Below are 22,009 nucleotides of genomic sequence, written 5' to 3'. Positions count from 1 at the left end.
AATCTCAATCCGATCCAATCCGATTTAAAGTTCGGATCCGATCCGAATTGATAATTCGGTTTGGATTGGATTGGATTTCGGTTTTTATCCGAATTATGGACACCCCTAGTACTTCTGCTCCTAATTTCCTTCTCTTGTAAAATATTCATTTCAGTTCAGTTCACTTCACTTCACTTCAGCTCAGCTCAGTCAATGAGAACAGGCCCTTAGTTGGGACATAAGCCATTTTCTGGCAATATCTTAGTTTGCATGTCACTATTTTAAGTCGAGAAAATCATTCGCTTAAGGTTTAATTTTGAAGGACATTTTGGCTCTTAACGGGTCAAAATGAGGACAAAAATCAACAAACAAAATTAGTACTCCGTATAAATGTCTGTTTTTAATTGCGTACTAAGTTCGATTAGCGCACTTTTATTTTTAAGTCGACTAAATTTCATAGTTAAGGTTTTGAGGATCAATTTGACCCTTATAAATCCAATTACACGTCAAAATTAACAAAAAAAAAAATAACTAAAATTGTCTCATTTTGTGTGTCAAAACATGTCTCAATTCATGTCATTAATTTTTAAGCCGAGAAAATAGCTCAATTAAAGTTTTGGCAAGAAAGTAAGACTCATACATGTGAAAGAATACTCAACATCAATGGTCTTATAAGCAAAACGTGCAATTACACAAACACGTTAGAATTATTATTTAGGGTTATATTTACTTACTACCTCCATTTTATATTATTTGCAACGATTTGACAGAGTAGAGAGGAAAAATGTCTAACCGTTGCAAATAATATGAAACGGATGTAATATTTAGGATTAATCATATTACGTAGATGACATTAGAGAAATAGTTTTTTTTTTGGGTTATTTTAGAGGGAAGGAACCAAAGATTTTGGGTTGCTTTAAGCATTTAAGGGCGGAGTTATGCGGCTGTATTTGGTGATGGTCGGTGATGGTAGCCAGTAATATACAAGCAAGAGAGAGAAAGCAACAAATGATGAGGAAGGAAATAGAAAAGTTGATGGAAATAAAAGCAATTAAGGTCAATCCATGATTTTTCAATTTGGAATCATTAATTGTCTTATGTAGTTTCCCTCAAAAAAAAAAAAAATTGTCTTATGTAGTGGTTTACCAACATAAATATGTGACTATTCTTGTTGATAGTTGGAAAATACAAAGCGATTTAACAGGGGATTGAACTGAAATGCTTTAGTTCAGAAATACAATACACCGCATTACTACTTTATTTGTAAAAAAAAAATTATATAAATTGAAGATTTGAAGGAATTGAATAGGTAAAACAGTAAAATTGGGGAGGTTGGACATTTGAAGAATGAGGATGAAGAAGGTTTATGGTGGAAAACAATGGGAAGAGACAATGTGGTAAGCGCCATTAATGGGTTCTTGGACAAAATTTGTTAAGTGATGATGAAACCAAAATAATTTTTTTTCCCGTTAGGTGGTAAAACACGAAAATCAAATAATTCTAAGCATGGAAATGATTCGACCAAGACGTAAATATTCTGCATCCCACCTCAATTAATGGGGACTCTATTAAAACTTCTTTACAGGTGCTTCCACAGTACTTACCTCTTCTGGTTTCATGCCTTCAATTTTCTGGCTTTCGCCTGTCCTAAAAAATTTAAAAAACAATAAGAGGGAAAGAAAAAGAACAGCATGCAGAACCTAAATTTGAAAGTGGGGGGAAAAAGAAAGAAAAACACTTATGGTCCATAAAACAGACTAATATTTGAGATTTACATGGGGGAAAGTGACGTCTAAAAGCTTTGTGCAGATACTTGTTACTGCAGCCTCTCTTCATTGCTAACATTAAGGCCCTCGATTTTCTTGATGGTAGATTCAAGATTTTGTTCATTTGACGCTACCCTGGCAGAAAATGAACGAGGATGCTCTGATGACACAAATGGAGATATACGGTGCCCACTTGAAACTTTCTGAAGAGTAGGATCCCCAGAACCAGGGCGAGTGGCATCCGCATCACTCCCAGCAAACACTGCATCCCGACTACTTGACCCTGCAGCACGCCTTGCTGATGTGCTCGTTCTCACAGCAGAGCTAGAAAGCTGCCAAGGAGACCAAGAAAAGCAATAAGGTCAATGAAAAATTTTGATGGCTAGGATCCAAGTACAAAAAACTGAACTTAGTAAGATCATAAAGGTATCTTTGCATCATATTTATAAGACCCCCAACAATGAAGAAAACAGTGCAACACTGACAATGAGCCAAACCATAGTACAAATTGCCTAAATACCTCCTTTCAAAAAAAAAAAAAATGCCTGAAAACCTTGGTAGCAACTTACACTGAGAGTGCATGCGCAGAACATTGAGCCTGACACATAATTTAAATTGGTGCACAATAGTTTTATACGACGGTTTTTATTCTTTACGAGGGGTGGGGGGTAGTTTGATGAAATTTATTTTAAGTACTCCCAGCACCATACTGGATGTCTTTCTTTCCATTTCCGTATTTTTATTTAGGACTCGAGTGTTGAGTATCAAACTTTAAATAGGATCTAAAGATTCTAAACATCATTAAACGAAAATTCTGGACTTAAGGAGACATGGAAACACAGTTACATGTCCAAAGTAATGACATGGACATAATGACAACATATATATACTTTCATTTGCCATTGGTAACAAGTTAAGTACCATGCCACCTATCCCTTATTCTCCCCATCTCTACCAGATCCCAGATTACTTAGTTGATTTCTATAATTGGCTTTGCTAAACAATAGCAGCTCTTAAGTAGCACTTTATGACAATCATTTTGAAATGAAGGTATTACCATCCATATAAGATAACAAAATAAGAAATTGGATCCTGTTTACTGTAACTTTGCTGGCATAAAGTATAAGTTTTGAATCTAATAAACACATAACAAGCATTTTGTTTTCAGTTTTTCTCATGTCTAATCGCACACTTTGCACAACCCACACAGAAATCCCCAATATCAATTAATGGAACCTAAAGAACCTGCGGACCTGCCCCCAAGTTTGTAATCAAACACAGTGCTACGCAGAGGAAGTGAGATCGCAAACTCGTAAAGAGAAATGCAACTTCTTCAATGGCTATACCCAAGTCCCAAGATATAAACCCGAGCAAAGGAGGAAATGAGGAAAATTCTAGAGAGCTAGTTTAACTGTTGCAGGAGTTTTGGATTATTACTGCTCAAGCTGTGAATTCTTCTGATGATGACCCACTGGCTACAGCTCATGGCTTTTAATCATAATATCTCAGTCTGCCTCTTGTATTTTCATGGAAGATGGATATACCTTTAGTCTCTTGACCTTTACTTCGACCTCCCTGAAATTGTCTTCTATTTTTTCTTTTCTGAAATTTTTCTTACTAATAAAGTTAACTTCTCTTTCTCTCGGACATTCTACATCACCCTACTAAAAACAATCAAAATGTGTGCCCAAACCTAACATAAAAATACTTTGTGAACAAAGTGGGTTTAACGTCTTTTCGCTTTACTGGTCATTAATTAAAGAATTAGCATTAGGATATACTGCGTATGACTAGATTAACAAAATCCAACAGGAAAAGTCTTCCACTAACCCAGTACATGGATACGTATTACTAATCAAGTACTCAACGTCATGCCAAATTTATTATCAGCTGATTCATGCTCACAGCTAGCAGTAGTCAAATACTTAACAATCTAATTACAATGTTCAGGAATCAATTTTAAAGCATGACATGTAAGAACCAATTCATGGAGTAGTCAGCTTGTATAAGTGGCAAGATATGTTTTTTTAAAAAAATAATAAATAAATAAAATAAAATAAAATAAAATAAATAAAAACACCATACCATGGGTTCTTTGGCTGCAGCTGGATCATTTCCAACAGGACTTTTCTGCTTAGGCAAACTCGGCATTCTCCTACGTGCTGAGTCTGCAGAAAGCCAGTTAGAAGGTCTACCTTCCTCAGCACCTACAACAAAATACTTTCATCAGCTTTGCTCAATAGAAGTTGTAGGTGCAATAATTTGAATGAAAAAGATACTACAAAGTCTACAGCCATGCAAAATATAGAAATCTATATGGAGAACATGGTAACAATCCTAGACAAGTTTTGGAGGACAAGAGGAGTCAATTAGTATATCATACAAAAAGCATTTGAAGCCTAAAATTGTTTACTCAAGAAAGAATTTTTACAAGGACAATAGGAACCATCAGAACTGGGAAATGCAACCCATTTATCAGGATTGGATCATCAGAAGTATTCTACTCAGATTTTTATTGTAGCTACGCGATATATAGACAATTCTTCTGTTTGGTGACTTTCTTGTACTCTATTTCTCTCTTCCTCTAATTGAGCACTAATATATATCTATAGTAATATATAAAGTGAGAAGGGGTTTTGGGCGATAAATTTCTCTTTCCCAAAATACCCTTCTCATTTTCTTTTTTTCTTTTCTTTTTTTTTAATTAAAAAAACTAATCTTTATAAAAATAACTACCACCTTTTAAAAAAAAACTACCACCTTTTTTCAAAAAAAACTACCATCCTTCTTTTTTTTCTTTTTTCTTTTTTTTTTTTTTTGAGATAATCACTCTGTTATTTAGCCTCATGAACTCATAGTCATATATTTTTTAATAATATGGTTTTATAATAGCTATTTCTTTTTTTGACAAACAATTTTTAAATCGAGCTTGATAGATTTTTTTTTTTTTTAATATATTGCACACACACGCATCGCGTTTGTCTCTTAGCTTATATATATATATATATAAAGAGTTATAAAACACAGTGGTAATATAAAAATGGTAATATTTCATATCTAAAAATATAAAAGAAAAAAACACTCAGCAAACACACAAATGCATAGTTGTATAACAGTTTTTGGAGGACACATGTAAAAGTGGGTGAATTGAAGAATTTACGAAAGAAGGTAATATTGTAGAACGTACCAGGCTGTCTGTCACTAGCGCCATGAGGCAACCCAGAGCTTGGTCCAGCAGCACCCTGATACAGTCATTAAACAAATACATAAATTATCAACACTAATGCCGTAATGGCGTAAATTTTAAAATAGTCTAAGACATATTTCACTCACAAGAGCGCGTGGAGGGGGAGCAACAATCTGAGATTGCTGATACTTCAGAATAGTCCAATCAAAGACATAATCAAACTGAAATCCTGAACCAAAGTAATACCACAATCAAAATCAAGGCAACCTAAAGGAAAGCGAAATACCCATCAAAAAAATATAATAATAAGAAAATAATAAATAGACAAATCTTATATACCTTCACGAATAAAGAGGTCACGAAATATCCTTTTCAGATAGGCATAATCTGGCTTATCATCAAACCGCAGTGAACGGCAATAATGGAAGTAGGATGCAAATTCTGTTGGATAACCTCGACATAGAGCCTGATAGACATTGGTAATTAGCAGACCAATATATTACTTCAAACCATAGAAAAGGCTTCTGGAAGAGACAAATTACCTCAATAGATGTCGAGACCTTTTTCTCACTAATTTTTTCATACTTCTGTTTCTTGGTCCCAGCTTTCAGCCCCTGCCAGGGGAGACTACAAGAAATAGAGACTCAATACCAACAAAATAAAAAGAAAGGGAAAAAGTGTTTTGAACAAGAAAACCAGTGCTCACCTTCCTCTTAAAAAATACATAAGAACATAACCCAGTGATTCTAAGTCATCCCTCCGGCTTTGTTCTGAACATCAAAATTGCTTGTAGCATTAAAAATAGCCACTTAAATGGCATTTACTTTAACAGCCATTATAGATGAGACTATGAAAGTGGGAGAATGAGAGGGGAATTATCAATAGACAATAGACTGGCAAACCATACCGATTCCTAAGTGAGTGTTCATGCTTGCATATCTAGCAGTCCCAGTCAAATTCTTGTTCTCCCTACAGCAAACAGACAAATACCACGCATATTTTTTTAGAAGATGAGTGTTCGGTTAATCACTTCAGCATCAATTTTATCTAGGAGAGGGGTGAAGGGGGGGGGGGGGGGAAGAGGGACGTGAGAGGTAGGCAGGACAAAGAAACAACTGCAACATCAAAAGTAAGTAAGAAAAAACACAACGAAAACTTGATATAAGAATTGAAGGAAAATTACAACACTAAATGTAGGCAGCCACCTATCCACATCATCTACAGCAAGTGCAGTCGAGGGTATATAGCTCGAAGACAATGTCAATTCTGTCAGAGGAATGTGATGCATGAATAAAAGAGTGTTTCTTAGGGTAACCTTGGATCAAAGGTTATGCATTAAGGAGGTATTAAAAATAAAAATAAAAAAAATAAATAAATAAACCAAAGAAAATGAAGAGCAGAGATGGTGATTAATGGGATGGAGTGGGCCATGGGGGTAAAGGGAATGAGGTAGTGCTGGTATGAGGAAGAAGATAAGAATGTTAGGTTTTTCCGGTCACGGAGCCAGAAAAACCGAATCCTCATAATGAGGGTAATATTACCCACCAATCCACCATCACCCTAGGATAGCTATTAGTATTACAATCCATATGAGGGCAATAGTTAACCCCCCCCCCCCCCTCCCACCAGAAGACACTTCCATTACTTCATCCCCTCACAAGTCACAACCACCTCTTCTCACCTTCATTTTCTTTTGTTATTGATCCCTTAATGCATTACCTTCAATCTAGCCCTTATGGTGAGAGATATTAGATAATCAGTTTTGTAATAAACAGGAAGATGAGATGAGAAAGAATCATTATGAGTTTCAGATTGTTGTGATAATTCTCTTTGTAGGAGAGAGTCAGCCTCACAAAAAATGATTATATCAATACAACCTTCCTCTATCTTCCCATTACATCATTTTTCCATTTTTTTATTCTTCTTCTGAAAACTCTATGTAATTTCTTAGTTCTCTTTTCTTCTTCTCTAATCATCCGGGCATATTTGAAAAACATCTTGCATGATGACAAATTAGCATGACAAATAACTAAAAAAAACTTCCTATTGCTGTTGGTTCATCAAGAAAGCAATGTAGTACATTTTTATTTTATTTTTTATTTCCCCTGACAAGCAAGAAGCCAAGAATCAACAGGCATTTGCACGGAAACTACACATTATACTATAAGTCTATAACCAAGGCTTACCTAATCATATTGGGTTTAACTTGCACACACAGTACATATTTTCAGCTTGCAAATCATGGGGAAATCATATACTATGTTAGAGTACTGCATATATATTTTGCCATTAGAGGACATGATATAACAGAAGAAGTTTGGAGTTGTTGGGGATATTTATGGTCAGATAACAGTTGTAAGAAAACAGGGGTTCTTTGCTTTCATATGTAGCATAAACAGAACGCACGAGCATACACATATAACATGTGATAGATGATTTCATTGCCAAGCTTCATATATACATATGTATGATATAATCTTAAGTACTTCATTATAACAAAGAAAAATAAAAGGTCGGGAAAATGAACTTGATCAAGCCAAATTTAAGACCAGGTCCACATACAAGTCTCAGACTACAATTATCTTTAGGATAGACAAGCAACCACTTATGATTCCACATTAACACAAACATTAGCCAAACATGATTCTTATTATAGACTAGTGGATGCATTCAGGCATGTAGACAATTAGTTTATGATGAGAGCATAAATAAATAATAGATGATGAAGATGATGTTGTGGATAATGATGACGATGATACAAGACCATGAAGACAAAGATGAAGGTAATGATGGAACAGCAGCAGCAACATATTTAGTACTTCAGTAGGCTAATGAATTTTGACACAAAGAAACAACAATGAGTTGCAAAAGAAACACAACAACTCACCTGTAAGGAATATGTTGATGGGTTGTACTGTCTCTATACTTCTTTGCTAGACCAAAATCAATCATGTAAACCTGCATAAGTTTAGTGAATTATACACGATGCATTAGAATGAAGAGTTAATAATATTCCTAAGAGAAACTAACCCTCCCATTCCCCCACTCCTCCCTGTCATACACGCACTCTTCTCTACAAATAACAATCACACAGAATCACACCTGATTTGCACGTCGTCCTAATCCCATGAGGAAGTTGTCTGGCTTAATATCTCGATGCAAAAATGATTTAGAATGAACAAATTCAACTCGATTGATCTGAAAATGTCATATCAACTAAGTTAATAATTTTGACATACAAAATAAATAATTAACAAATATCAACTAATTAACAAAAAATTTCCTCAAAAAATAAAAAAATTTTAAAAAAAATAACAAAATATAATACCATCTGATCAGCAAGCATAAGAACAGTCTTCAGTGAAAACTTCCTACTACAGAAATTGAATAAATCTTCTAAGCTGGGACCAAGTAGATCTATGACTAAAACATTATAGTCTCCTTCAACACCAAACCATCTTACATTAGGAATTCCAGCTGCCAACATCAGACAATATCAAAGACTAATATCAAAATGCAGTTAAATAATATTATTATATTCAGCTTTAGAATCAATTAAGTGTCGAGAATGGAAGATAAGTTCATTACTTCCTCCTTGCAGAATTTTATACAATTTGGACTCGTAAAGCAGTTGAGGGTGCTTTGTTTTCACGTTTTCCTGAAAAGCATTGAATGATGTCAGTAAAGCACAAAATTGGAAGGCACAGTAGCAGAATTTTCATTTATCAGGTAGAACTGTCGAAGGAAATCATATCAGTATCATCAAATAACAGCTACATCAAATGCAACCCCAGAACTGGAATAACTTAACCTGTTTCATGATTTCATCACATGGACCAACAAATAGACTTAAGCAGCTGCAACATGTTATTTTCCTCACTCGTCTAAGACAATAGAACAACAAAATTGACCATGAACTTTGATACAATATGATTCAATCACAACACCAGATTGCAAAATAATTTCACGAATCTGCAAGCTAGTAACAAAATCACAACTCTTTGTCGTAGGGGTTTAAGTAGTGAATAATCCATATTCAATTACCTAAACTGAATGAAATGTTCAGTAGCTCCAATTTTCAAAAATGAATTTATCCTTAAAGCTCCAACAGTTGCCAAATAAGAGCAATTGGGATGGGACTGGAACATATGTTAACGGTGTATCACCTTCTAATGAAGCTATATAACTACCAAGGCCAAACCAAGCACTGAAAAGGCTAACAGCATGATATGTGACACCTCTTTTGTATCAAGCTACTCATTGAATCGTAGGGTTACTGAGGAAATGCAAAACAAAGGAAGTATGGCTCAATGGCTGTACATGAATGTAGATAGACCTAAGGCGGCAAATCGTCAAGGATAGAAAAAATGCAAAGTCCCTAGACACCATTAAAAATAGAAGGTAAAAGTTCAGAGGTCCTTGCAGCTTTGCTGACATATATAAACACTGAATATCACAGAAAAGATATCTAGAGCATTCAAGGTGCCCTCAATATCTAACAGCTTTAAATTATAGTACTTCGCCTTTACTTCCTCTGGTCTGGTTAAGCACAGACATTATAATTACAGTTAAATCGCAAAGAATATAGACACCAAGTGCAAGAGACTAAAAACACTAAAATTATGGAGTCAGCAACATAACTTAAAGACCCAGAAGAGCCCTACGAACATATTACTGTCATTACTCATTTGTCATTGAAAAAACAGTAGAACATCTCAGAAAATTGGCCAGGAGATCTAAATATCAACAAACACAATTACATGGAAGCTGCAAAACCAAATCTTAACAAAGGTACCCCCCCCCCCCTCCACACACACACACACACACACCTCCCGTAGACAATGCAACCCGAATAAGACACGCAACTTTACTTCACAAGGAATCACAACTCACACAGGAAAAGCAATCCTTGATATTGATAAGTCATAACAAATACATCACAGCTAGACGGCAACACGGCAAAGTAAGTAAAATCAAAATCAACATTCGATACATCATGAACCGAAAATCTCCACTGTAAAACACATATTCCACATCAAAAGTGCACAATATGATATCACGGTATCTAGTAACATTAACATTACAAAGCTAATTGCTTTACCAATTCAACAAAGACCAAAAATTAATCATATAGTATATACTTCAGATTAATAAATGAAGTTCCATTACAAAAGCTAAGACCAAAATTAAATACATAAATCACATTAATATTAGTGAAGCAATACTCACAAGCTTGATTGCCACCTCCTCATTGGTTTGTATATTGGTGCCTACCCAGAAAGAATTTAAAAAAATAAAAACAAAAAATCAAGAAAAATCACACAAAATAAATATAAAAAAGCTGATAAATAAAATTTAAAAAAAAAATTATGAGAATAATTATAATGAAGAACAAACCAAGGTAGATCTCTCCAAAGGAACCACTGCCGATCTTCCGACCAAGCCGAAACTTGTTACCAACTCGAGGTTCCATGTAAAATTGAATCAATATTCCAGAAAAAATTTCAAAAAATTAAAAAAAATAAAGGAAAATAATCAATCGACGAACAAACCCTAATTGGGTTTTTGTGTTTTGTTATGAAAATGAAGAGAAAATTGGAAGGTAACCCCCATTGAAAACAAAAGGGAATTACTAATTAAATAAATTAATACGGAGTAATTAATTAAAAAAAAAAAAAGGGAAGGTATTAAATTCTTTTTTATTTAATTCCCTTAATTTTCTCCCTCCTAAATTTTTCTTAAAATCAAAATTTTATTTTCCTCAGCCTCAAAAAAAAAATTAAGGGATGAATTTATTTATGAAATTGAAATGGAAAAAGTGGGAAATTATGAGGAAAATCCAAAAAACAAAAATTAAAAAAAAAAAAAGGAATTGCAGAAAGAAAGTGGGGAAGAAGAGAGGAGAGAGAAAATGGTATCGCAGCTTCGATTTGATCCAACGAAGCCTTGCCGCTGTTGCGTTCAATAACAGCTCCTTTTTCTGTTTTTTTCCTTTTTCTTTTTTATTTTCTTTGGTTATTAAATTGAAGTATTTTACTATTTTCTTTTTAAATCTTTAAAAACAATAAAAATATGTGGGAATTATTCGAGTAAGTTATTTTGATTCGTTTATTGTATTTAAGAGAATTGGTTTTTTTTTTTTTTTTAAATTTGGGAATATTTATCTACTCGTACCAATTATCATTAACAAACTTAGAAAATAAAATAAAATTATGAGAGTGGGTGATAGCTCAGGTTGGTGTGGTTACTGGTTAGCTTTTCTCTTGATACTAAAGAATTCCAAAAAAAAAAAAAAAAAAAAAACTTAGTCAATAAACATTTCCAACATATGCTTAGGGTCTGTTCACATTTACATAATTTCAGTTCAGTTCAGTTTAGCTCTTAATTTCCCTCTCACATAAAATATTCATTTTAGCTCAATTCAGTTTAGTTCAGTTCAGTTCCAATCAGTTCAGTTCAGCTCCAATCAGTTTAGTTCAGTTCAGCTCAGTAAATGTGAACAGGCCTTAGTAAATTGAGATGAAGAATGACAAACTATGGATTACCTTTTTAAAAAAGAAGTATGAATTACCTTCATCAAATTACTCACAAGAGTCTTACTAGATCCACAATTACAAAGATAAATAACTAAATTACATCTTCTTCTTTGCACGAAACTACTAATTCGTAAATTCAATTACTTCAAATATGCGTGAAGAGATACCAAATGTAACTTCATTATCCCTATGAGTCCTACGACCCTATACATTAAGCCTAGGAATAGATGGAAGAGTATTGAACAGATAACTTAAAATAAACCATTACTTGTTCTCATTATTGGAGTTTGCTCTCTCCAAATGTAAAATCTAATATCTAATATATATATATATATATATATATATATATATATATATATATATATATATATATATATATATATATATATATATATATATAAAGGGGAATTTTTTTTCCAAAATTAGCACCACGTAGGATTTTTATTTTTAAAAAATTATTAGAGCGCCACATCACATAGGATTAATATTTTTTTAAAACGCTACAATAGGATTATGCCACCTAAGATTAGTTAACGTGTCACGTAAGATTATAAATTATAGTTATATCCAATAAATAATTCAAGTGCTACATAAGCATAATTGACCAATGAGATTTTAATGGTTACATTAATTAAATACGAAATATTATCTATTGAGATTAGGAATTTTATCTAATATTTTAAAACAAATACGGACGTAAAACTAATAAAATAACAAATGTAATCACATAAATATGAATTTTTTTTAAAAAAAATAATAATAATAAATCGACCCGTGCATCGCACGGGCTTCATCTAGTTTTTTTAATAATGGGTAAATAAAAAACAATAATATCAACGAGATTTAAAGAGGTAGCAAGCCAAATACACTACCAAAATATTATCAACTTAAGTAATTGATATTCGCAACTGTGATGACCCAAGATATATCAACTAAAGCAATTGACATTTACACCTTGTTTGAGACTTCGAGTATACTACGAGTAAATTTGTAAAGAGAAATAATATCCTAAGATTACATTTCCTATCCTAAGATTACATTTCTTATAATGAACTTGTTAGAAAATGTTTTTGACATGGTGAAAATGATTATCTTATCATTTCAGTTATTTCACTTATATATATCAGCATAGGTATGTTATGCAAGAAAATCATCAAAGATTTGTATTGATCCCAATTCTCCCTTTTTTTTTAAGGTGAGAATATAATAACTCAAAAACTTGATGCTCCAATGAGATAAATCATATCACTCAAATCCAGATATTTCACGATAATATGTCCCAAAGGAGACATATGTTAAGAGCATCTCCAATGGTGTTTTTTAAGGACTTGCTTGCAAATATCAAAAATAATAAAAGTGTTGCTTAACCATTGGAGCACTATTGAAATACCTGCTCTCTTGAGCAGTACCGCTGAGTTAAGCTACACTGCTTGAAAATTTTGAATATAAAAAAATTAAATTAAAAATATCATTTTTTATCTTTTTCTTAAAAAATAAATATTAAAAGATTATATTCATCATTATCAACTGACATATAGGTAGGTGATATATCTAGGTAGATTATTTTTGTAAAAAAAAAAAAAATTAACTATAGTTTACAAGATTTTTTTTTTTTTTTTGAATAGTAGTTTACACATAACACATTCATTCAGTCGTAATGTATGTTGTATGTTTCACTTTTCCTTTTTTTTTTTTTTTTTTTTTTTTTTTTTGTACAATTTTAAATTTAAATTTTTTGATTACTTTATATTGTAGTAAATAAAGAATTACAAATCAAGCTACAACTTCTTGTAGCTTACCATTGGAGTACTTTGTAGCTTAAAAAGTTTGTAGCTCTAAAACTTGACATGGCAAAACAAGCTACAAGCCTTTGTAGCTTACCATTGAAGATGCTCTAAGAAATTCAATAATTACACACATATAAACCCTCAATTTATTTTTGAAAAAAAAAAAAAAATCACATGAATTACGATATCACAATATATTAATTTGAATCGAAGGAGTACTAAGAGTCTAAGACACACTAATAAACTATAACTAGATCAATTTATCAAGCAAATATGCATCTCTGAAAGGACTCAAACTAAACAATGTTGACATTTGACATATTGTATACTTAATCAAACTGCATTTACTAATTGTTAAATATCTGCTGGCACATTACATTATAGATGTTAATAAAGCTGTAAGAAATCATTGTGAATTTACATTCACAAGTCCAAAATTTCGTGAAGAACTTTAGAACTTCATGATTCTCCCCTACTGCCATAAATCAAGCTTCAACATGCTCTCTGTATCTTGCCATCTTGGTAACCATCAAGGTACAGGGCAATGGTTGTGCCACGGCCTCTGGTGTCACAAACCACGATGGTCATTCCATGCCTGTCACACTGATGTCCTTCTCAGGGATATGGGGGAGGAAAAAAACAAGGGGATTTAGTTATGAAAGACAGAAAAGGGAGGCGGGGGGAGGAGGCACGCATCTTGGTTTCAAATCATTCACAAACTGTACTATTCATTTACTCGTATATATATGGTACATACAACAGCTATATAAAGCTCTTGTTCAATGAATATGGGACACAAGAGATACCACGAAAAAAATTGCTAACATATGAACTTAAAAAAAAAAAAAAAAAAAAAAAGAAAAGAAAAAAAAAAACTGTAAGACCTACCAAAAAATGGAAGCTTGTAAAGCAAAATCTACCAAAAAAAAAGAAGAAAAAGAAAGAATCAATTATGATACAGGAGAAGGGTGGTAGGTTGCTCCAGAGTGCTTTTTATTCAGTTTGATTTTCAACTGTCTGATTTTGGCCTCTACCCTTGCAGTAAAACCAATCTTGGTCGTTTGCCTTGCCTTCGATTGTTCCCTGACCCACATAGTTTGATCCTCAACATCCTTCTTATAGTATTTGATCTCTTGGATTATATGGTGATCCAACGGGTTGAAAGATCTTTGGAACACAATGTGCGCAAAGTATGGGAGAACACAAGCAACAGTCACCAAAAGAGTTGTCGACCAATATATGGGTGCTGGTGCAAGGGCTTCCACAAGCAGATTATGGGCATTCCCAGAGACAGTTGGAGGCATTGCACCATAGATCAAGAGAAAAATGTACCACATTCCAATGCTACCCCACACAAGCAAGTGTTGGATCCAAGTAAAGTGGCTCATGGTGAGGGCAATTTGACAATTGACGGCCCAAATAATTCCTGTGAACATGATGGTTCCCACTGCTGACATGTCAGCAACCTGACCTCCAGAGCGAAATGCTTGATTGTAAAAGATGATAATGTTGAAAAAGAATACTACGAGGGAGGTATAGAGGCCATTTCCTATCCACCCAAATATTCTATACCAGTCAAAAAACAGGTTTCTTGGGCCTTGCTGATAAAGCGCTGGGAACTGAATTATAAAAGTTGCATCAACACAAATATCACTGTAGAATGTTAGGAATTTGGATTCAGATGAGGATTTACCTCCAAGCAGACATCTGAAGAAACATCCTGCTCAAAAACTCCAAGAGAAATGACAGGCAAAGAGGTGAGGATCACATTGAAGGAGAGAGAATACCAATCATCGTAGATTGTTTGCCCAGAAAAGCCAGCAAAGGCCTCAAAGTAAAATAAAGTGAGACCAAAAGCTATATTCTTGTAAAAAAAGTAGCAAATCTGTACCAAAGAGGGAAAAAATAATTTTGTGGTTATATATATTATTCTAGTCATTAATATATAAGAATATACACAATTTTGAGCTTTAATTCATTACCATCTGAGCTATTCTCTTGTAACACCAATGTCCATGTACAAGCAAAAGCCTTTCCAGAAACCGAAATTGTGCAACAGCAAAATCACTAGCCATCACCGCCTGCAAAAAGCTGAATGCTATGGTAAGACGGAATCATGCTACCCAAAATATGTAGATGGGAAAACTTAAGAATGAAAAGCATCAAAAAAAGCATTTAGGTGAATAGTTGCAAAAAGTCGGAACCATGTTTCACCATGGCAAGAGTCAAATTAAAGTAGAAAAAGATAATCACGGGAGAATGCCATAGAAGATTGTTAATCAGTATAAGAGTACAGCCCTTTTGTTAGGGTCTAAATCACATGGCATCAAATTACAATAATTTCAAGCTACTCAAAATGAAATGGTGAAGAAGATTTGCTAGTTAAAGGTAGTTGAGTATTCCAATAGGAGTCAATAAGAGTATATTACAAAAGCATACCAGTCATTCAGTTAATAAGTGGCAGAGATTAGGAAAAAGAAAAGCAGCAGCACAGGAGATGACCATGTAGAAGTAAGAACTAGAAGCAAGTTAGAGAGGGGAAGAAATCGTCATGGACACTACCTACCTGCATACCTTCAGCCCCACTGATGCCCACACCAATATCAGCTTCTTGAATCATTCCAACATCATTGGCACCATCGCCAATGGCCAAAGTGGTTTTTCCAGTCCCTTCTTTGACCAACCTTGTTACCTAATGATTTGGAGAAAAAAGTAAGATTTTTCTTATATTTTTTATTCTATTATATGTATGCTGGGCGGGGAGGGGTAGACAGACAAATTAAATGATAATGCATACCAGCGCCTTCTGCTTCGGAGAAACACGGCAGCAAATAACAGATGCACATCCAACTGCTAGACTCAAGAGGTAGTACTTCATGTCATCTTCCAGAGCATAGGTCAAACTTTTCCCATCAATGATCAAGGCAAACGCAGCATGCGGATCCTTTTCAAGCTTAATCATTTGAGAAGCATTGGTGATTTGTAATGAGATGTTCTCTTTGATTGCCTGGTTGGTCAACATCAAAACTTTCTAGTATGAAATCTAATAAAATTTGAAAGCGAATTATCAGATTATTTATGAAGACTACTGGTACCTCTTTGGAATCATTGCCGGTTCCTTCGATATGTGCTGTTGATATACAAATCTGTTTCATGCCTTGACGAAGAAGACTGCATGAATAGCTGCATACCCGAAGAGAATGGTTTTAGTCTACAGATTTATGTTATCATAAAGAGAATCAGTAATGCAAGTCAGCTAATATGTCTAATTCAGCTCATAATTCACTGCAAATTGCATCTCTCCCATTAGTAAACCAAATAGGAGAACTTTGGTTCCGCTTTTTACGAGGCAAGGTGGAGAGCACACACCCAATGTTTATAGCAGTTTCCATCTTATCACCAGTGAGAACCCATAACTTGAGACCAGCTTGAGCAAGTTTATCAATGCATTCAGGGACCTACAGTAATGAAAATTTGTAAATTTATGCTGAACATTATAAGTGAATTGTACTTAAGAGACCACAAAGACACATACTCCTTTCTGCAGCTTGTCTTCGACAGCAGTTGCACCCACAAGAATTAAATCTCTCTCCATCATATCTGAAACCCGCTCCAGATTTACGTCTCTATCACTCCCAATGGAACTCTTTGCTTTCACAAATTCATTGTTCCAATCAGAAAATTCAGACTCTTCAAGCTTTTTATAAGCAAGGGCTAATGTACGCAACCCGTTATCTCCATAATCATTTAGATGCTTAGTAGTGTCTTCCAGATACTGTTTTCCATTCTTTGAAAGCCGTTCAAAAATTATACTGTAAACCCACAGATTCATCAAATGTTAGATAGGGAATTGTTAGCATAAAAGTGATGCGAGACTGAACCCAAAACATTGCAAAAAAGAAAGAAATAATGCTAGCCAACTCCCAAATGAATAAAAATTAATATGAATTCTAGATACATTAATTAAAAGGATACATGCGTATGCATGTAACTGAAGAAACAATGGTGATAAACCAAATAAACACACCTGTCTGCTCCTTTGCAGAAAAGAAGAATTTGGCCTTCTTCATTGCGCACAATCACAGACATTCGTTTTCTCTTGCTCGTGAAATCTAAAAGAGTAAGAACTTTATATTCCCTGACAAACACATATAAGGAAAAAATACAATTCAATAGTTTTCAAATTTTCAACGCAACAAGAAGAAAAATGTTACAGTAACACCTCAAGTAACAGTTACTTGTTCAGTTCAAGCTCACCTTTCAACAGCTTGTCCATAGCTAGAATATCTCTCACGAACAACGACAGTGGATTGGGTTCTTTTTACAAACTCAAAACCAAATTCCCTAGCAGCCGCAAGAAAGGCAGCTTCGTCAGGAGATTCTGCTTCATAAGTGTATGTGCCTGTCTCTTCATTCAGCTCAGGGATGGCAGTATGACAGACTGCAAGAATGCGAAAAAATAACAGCATAGTCTCCACATTGGGTTCATTAACCCAATTGCCTCCCAGGAGCCGGTCATCCTCAAAGCCAAAGCCTTTTACTGCAGTTTTATGATCCCTCTCATCTCTGGAAGTGATTACAGATTCCAACTCTATTTCTGACCTTCTGAAACCACTATTAGACATTTCTGCACCCTGCTCCTCTAGGTCCTTTGCCATCTGTTTAGCAGCAGCAAGTTCAACTTCACTAGAACGAGTGCCATATGCTACACCAGCAATAGAGCACTTGAGAAAATCCATTTGATTGCATGTCAAAGTACCAGTTTTGTCGGATAGGATTGTGTCAACTTGGCCCAATTCCTCATTTAAATTTGATGTCCTAGCCTGTGCTGGTGTTCCTGACTCTTCATCATACATGTGTAAGTCCTTGTCAATAAAGATGGCTTGTAGAAACTTCACAAACTCAATGGAAACATACAGTGAGATCGGAATTAAGTAACCGTACAGTATGAGCGCAGTCACAAGATGGAAGAGACCAGACAACGCTGGCCTGTTGGGATCATACAAGCCCTTGCCATCTGGGGCTCTCAAGTACCACCATTTTGGCATGTCATACTTAGTCCTCACTGAGAAGCCAACTGAGCTAATCAAGGAAATCAACACAAGCACAGAGAAAAGGATATATATGATATGGTCCATTTTCTTTTCTATCCTACTTCTTTTTGAAGGGGAATCAGTTGCATTCTGCATCACTTTACTGTCATGTCCGGTGAAAATAACCACACCATACACATAACCAGTGTTCCTGAGCTTTGAGTCCCTCAGAAGAATCTGATTTGGATCAATAGGAAAGATCTGGCGCTCAAACTCCAAATTACCGACGAATGTGTAAAGATTCGGATTTGGGTCCTCACATCTGATCATACCCTTGAAATCCTTAAATGAGGAGTCATCATCCAACGTTAAGGTTACTTCTAGAGCTCTCTTAACTTTTAAGTTTGTCTCGCCGTCTAAATTCATAGTCTCCACATAACAAATACCATCTTCATAACTTGAAGATAGCAGCAACAAATCCGCCGGGAAAAACTCATCCTTCTTTACTTTTACAACATCTCCAACACATACCCTTTGCCATGTCCTGCCCCCAAACACACCATCCCCTTTGTGAACACTGACTTTTCGACTATTAACCTTCATATCTTGAATAAACCTACGCCAATCCTCCACAGCTTCCTTGGCCATAGTAAGCCCAACCACAATAGACAGAGGAGCAATCATACTAATAGGACCAAACGGTGAAACTGAGGTGACAGATAGAATTGCAGCCAAAAGGAAGTACATATTGGCAGCACGACGAAATTGCTCAAAGAGACCCTTTGGCAGGAATGTAATAATGTTGTACTTAGTAGTCGAGATATTGTTAGACCTATATCTAAGAGGTTTTTTCTTATGAAGATCAGATTGGTTGCAGTGTACAATTCGAGAAAAGCCGGGGCCATCAGGCAATGAGCTCGGAGGATCCTCAGGCCTTTGATGGTGAGGCCGGAGACAGGCAAATGTATAAAGATTGCTCCGACGTATCTTTGCCCTAATCCTACCCTTCGCCATATCTTAGCTCTCTAAGTCAATCAAGTCTATATTGACACATCTTAATCAAACCATTTCATTATCCTGGGAGCTCACCCCCTTTCAATTTTTCAGCTGAAAATCCAAGAAATCACTGAACCCCAGAAAGATATTTTCGCGATCCAAAACAATTCCTACATATATAACAACCCATTATAATGTATACAGAATCACAATTTAGCTGGTTTTCATCTCCTAATATTTGAAATTCTAACAATTCATAAAGTCAACCAACAAAATAGCATTTTCTTTAATATCTTAAACATGAATTACATAAAGAAATTGGACATGGGGACAAATCATATAAATAAAAATCACACAAAAAAATTATATATATATAATTTAACAAAGACTGATCCAACAATGAAGAACAAGAGTCAAAATCATATCACTAATTTCTGATCATGCATTATAAGAGAAACAACAATTCCAGGTATCATGCATTAAAACCGACAAAAACCCAGATAAAATTATTCCCCCAAAAAAAATTTAAAATCATACCCAGATGAAGAAATTGTCCCAGAAATCCCCTAACCCAGAAAAAAAAATATATAATAAAAAATAAAATAAAAACCCATTTAAAATTGAAAAAATAAAGCTCATGACATTAAAGATTGTTAAAAGGACAATGAGGGTACCTGCGATAATCACAATGCTTGACTTGTTGTTATCAAAATCCAAAAACACACCAAAAAAAAAATTTAAAGACAAAACCCAAAATTTGAAATAAGAAGAGATCTTAGCAAAATACAGCTCCTTAATTTTGGAGGGATCTCAATGTATGTTTATTTTTTGGGTTAGAAGAGAGAAAATCTAGAGAGAGAAAGAGGGGGGAAATTGCAGAGAGAATGAGAGACAGAGGAAGAGAGAGAAAACAGGGTTTAGTCTTCTTCTCTTCGTCCGGAAAACTTCGAACCAATAAGCAGCATTTTCCGGGCCTTATTATTAAATTTCTTTAAAATAAGAATAATTAATTTATTATTTAATTACATTTATTAATTAATTACATTTTCCAATTAAAGTTACTTGGTGTATGGTGATTAATTGATTAATTTAATTTGAGTCCCCATACCATAACTTTTCATGGGGTTATTTTTACTTCCCTTAAAATAAATTTTTTTTTAAAAAAATAAAATTAAAAAAATAATTGAAATTTGCTTAAAGTGAAATTCACCAATTTCTTTCTTTATTTGTGAAATTTTGGGCATTGATTGAGAATAGAAGTTTCCTAGAAATTGAGGGGTGAAGTGGACACCTGTAATAGATTGGTAGAAACTAAAGACTAGTAGACTTTAGTATTGAAGGAGTCAACTCAATTCTCAACAAAAGAAATTGGTGCTCATTAGTCATTGCTAGTGTAGACCAAAATTTCTTTCATTTCATATCTAACTGTTGTTGATTTAGGCTCTGTTCACATTTACTTAATTTCAGTTCAGTTCAGTTCCAATTAGTTCAGTTCAGTTTCAATCAGTTCAGTTCAGTTCAGCTCTTAATTTCCCTCTCACATAAAATATTCATTTCAGTTCAGTTCAGTTCAGTTCCAATCAGTTCAGTTCAGTTCAGCTCAGTTTAGTAAATATGAACAGGCCCTTATGCGAAAATCATCTAAAATTGTATCTCTTTGCCATCATCTAAAATTATATTTCCTTGCCAACACACAGAACAATATATAGATTAATGTAAAGATTTGCGACCTACATGCGTTAATATGAGTCATCATGTGCACATAAGATGACATATAGTCACGATATCATGTGCCAATAAGAAACCAGTCTATGTGATCCAGCAATTTATATGATATATGAGATGCATCTATAAGAACAATTATGTGCAAAATCTATATAAATTCAAATAAGTAACATCAATGAAAAAATATCAAACTTTCAAGTGAAATAAGTTGAATGTGAATAGCATGATGAAATAATGGATAATAAATTATAATTCAGGCATAGTCGGTTAGCTCTTTTAACACATGTCTTTCATACATCGTGTGTATTTCATGTTCAAAGAGCAGTGAAAATAGTTGCTCTAGCTCATCTAATATCACATTTGGTCTCCTCGATTGAGTGAAGCAGATGTACTTGAATGCTTTCTACTTGGACATTTGTGCCTTGGAGGATCTTGTTGGTTCTAACTATTAAAACTCCCATTCCACACTATTATCCTCTCAAAAAAAATAAAAAAAATAAAAAAAGCTAGCTAATTAAAAAATTTGTATGCAACCGAGATTGTTCATTCATATAAATCCACACCCCTTATAATAATACTACTCCGTATGTAGTAATAAAATATTTCACACTCTATTATTGTGATATTATTTTCTTAATTAAAAACATCATAGTGTTACAAAGAGTTTAAAAGTAGCTGAGTAGTTGGTTCAACATGCATTTTAGACTCATACAAATTGGTTTCAACTTTGCTACTTAACATACAACTGTCCAAATCAATTATATAAATGTAATTTATTACTGTCCAAATCAAGCATATAGTTTTAGTTAGTTAGTTCGAGTACATAATTACATAATTAAATAAATGATACTAATTAGATTTTTATGTCAGCAGCAACTGCTGGGCTATTCTGCTGCTGTTAGTCTGACAGCTCCTAGCTACAATGATATAAACAGTACTCCGTAATATAGTACACACTCCGTAGTATTTACCAGGAGTACTTTTATAAAAGGAATACACG

At 34.2% G+C, this 22,009-nt stretch overlaps 2 protein-coding genes across 3 annotated transcripts; both read right to left on the bottom strand.

Moving 5' to 3' along the window:
- Positions 1 to 1,492: 1,492 nt before the first annotated feature.
- LOC145617840 (casein kinase 1-like protein 2) lies at positions 1,493 to 10,914 on the bottom strand. Of its 2 annotated transcripts, XM_081672594.1 has the most exons (15): positions 10,330 to 10,914; positions 10,162 to 10,202; positions 8,521 to 8,590; positions 8,261 to 8,409; positions 8,035 to 8,130; positions 7,820 to 7,890; positions 5,840 to 5,901; positions 5,639 to 5,702; positions 5,475 to 5,559; positions 5,272 to 5,398; positions 5,079 to 5,161; positions 4,933 to 4,987; positions 3,831 to 3,952; positions 1,755 to 2,077; positions 1,493 to 1,626 (listed from the first exon to the last, which is right to left on the bottom strand). In XM_081672594.1, the coding sequence occupies exons 1-14, from the start codon at positions 10,403 to 10,405 to the stop codon at positions 1,796 to 1,798; spliced, it is 1,383 nt and encodes a 460-aa protein (XP_081528720.1). In that variant the 5' UTR covers positions 10,406 to 10,914; the 3' UTR covers positions 1,493 to 1,626; positions 1,755 to 1,795. The 2 variants fall into 2 exon arrangements, with proteins under 2 accessions (XP_081528720.1, XP_081528719.1); XM_081672593.1 differs by having other exon boundaries at positions 1,493 to 2,077.
- A 2,942-nt stretch (positions 10,915 to 13,856) lies between these two features.
- On the bottom strand, positions 13,857 to 20,215 carry LOC145616374 (putative phospholipid-transporting ATPase 4). Its single transcript, XM_081671082.1, has 11 exons — positions 19,959 to 20,215; positions 17,513 to 19,454; positions 17,283 to 17,393; positions 16,791 to 17,067; positions 16,625 to 16,713; positions 16,351 to 16,438; positions 16,053 to 16,262; positions 15,822 to 15,947; positions 15,238 to 15,336; positions 14,949 to 15,140; positions 13,857 to 14,874 (listed from the first exon to the last, which is right to left on the bottom strand). The coding sequence occupies exons 2-11, from the start codon at positions 19,300 to 19,302 to the stop codon at positions 14,206 to 14,208; spliced, it is 3,651 nt and encodes a 1,216-aa protein (XP_081527208.1). The 5' UTR covers positions 19,303 to 19,454; positions 19,959 to 20,215; the 3' UTR covers positions 13,857 to 14,205.
- Between the last annotated feature and the right edge of the window lie 1,794 nt (positions 20,216 to 22,009).

This window comes from Chenopodium album, chromosome 26 (genome assembly GCF_948465745.1).
Source record: "Chenopodium album chromosome 26, dcCheAlbu1.1, whole genome shotgun sequence".
NCBI classification, from domain to species: domain Eukaryota; kingdom Viridiplantae; phylum Streptophyta; class Magnoliopsida; order Caryophyllales; family Amaranthaceae; genus Chenopodium; species Chenopodium album.
This window is presented reverse-complemented; position numbering and strand designations above follow the sequence as displayed.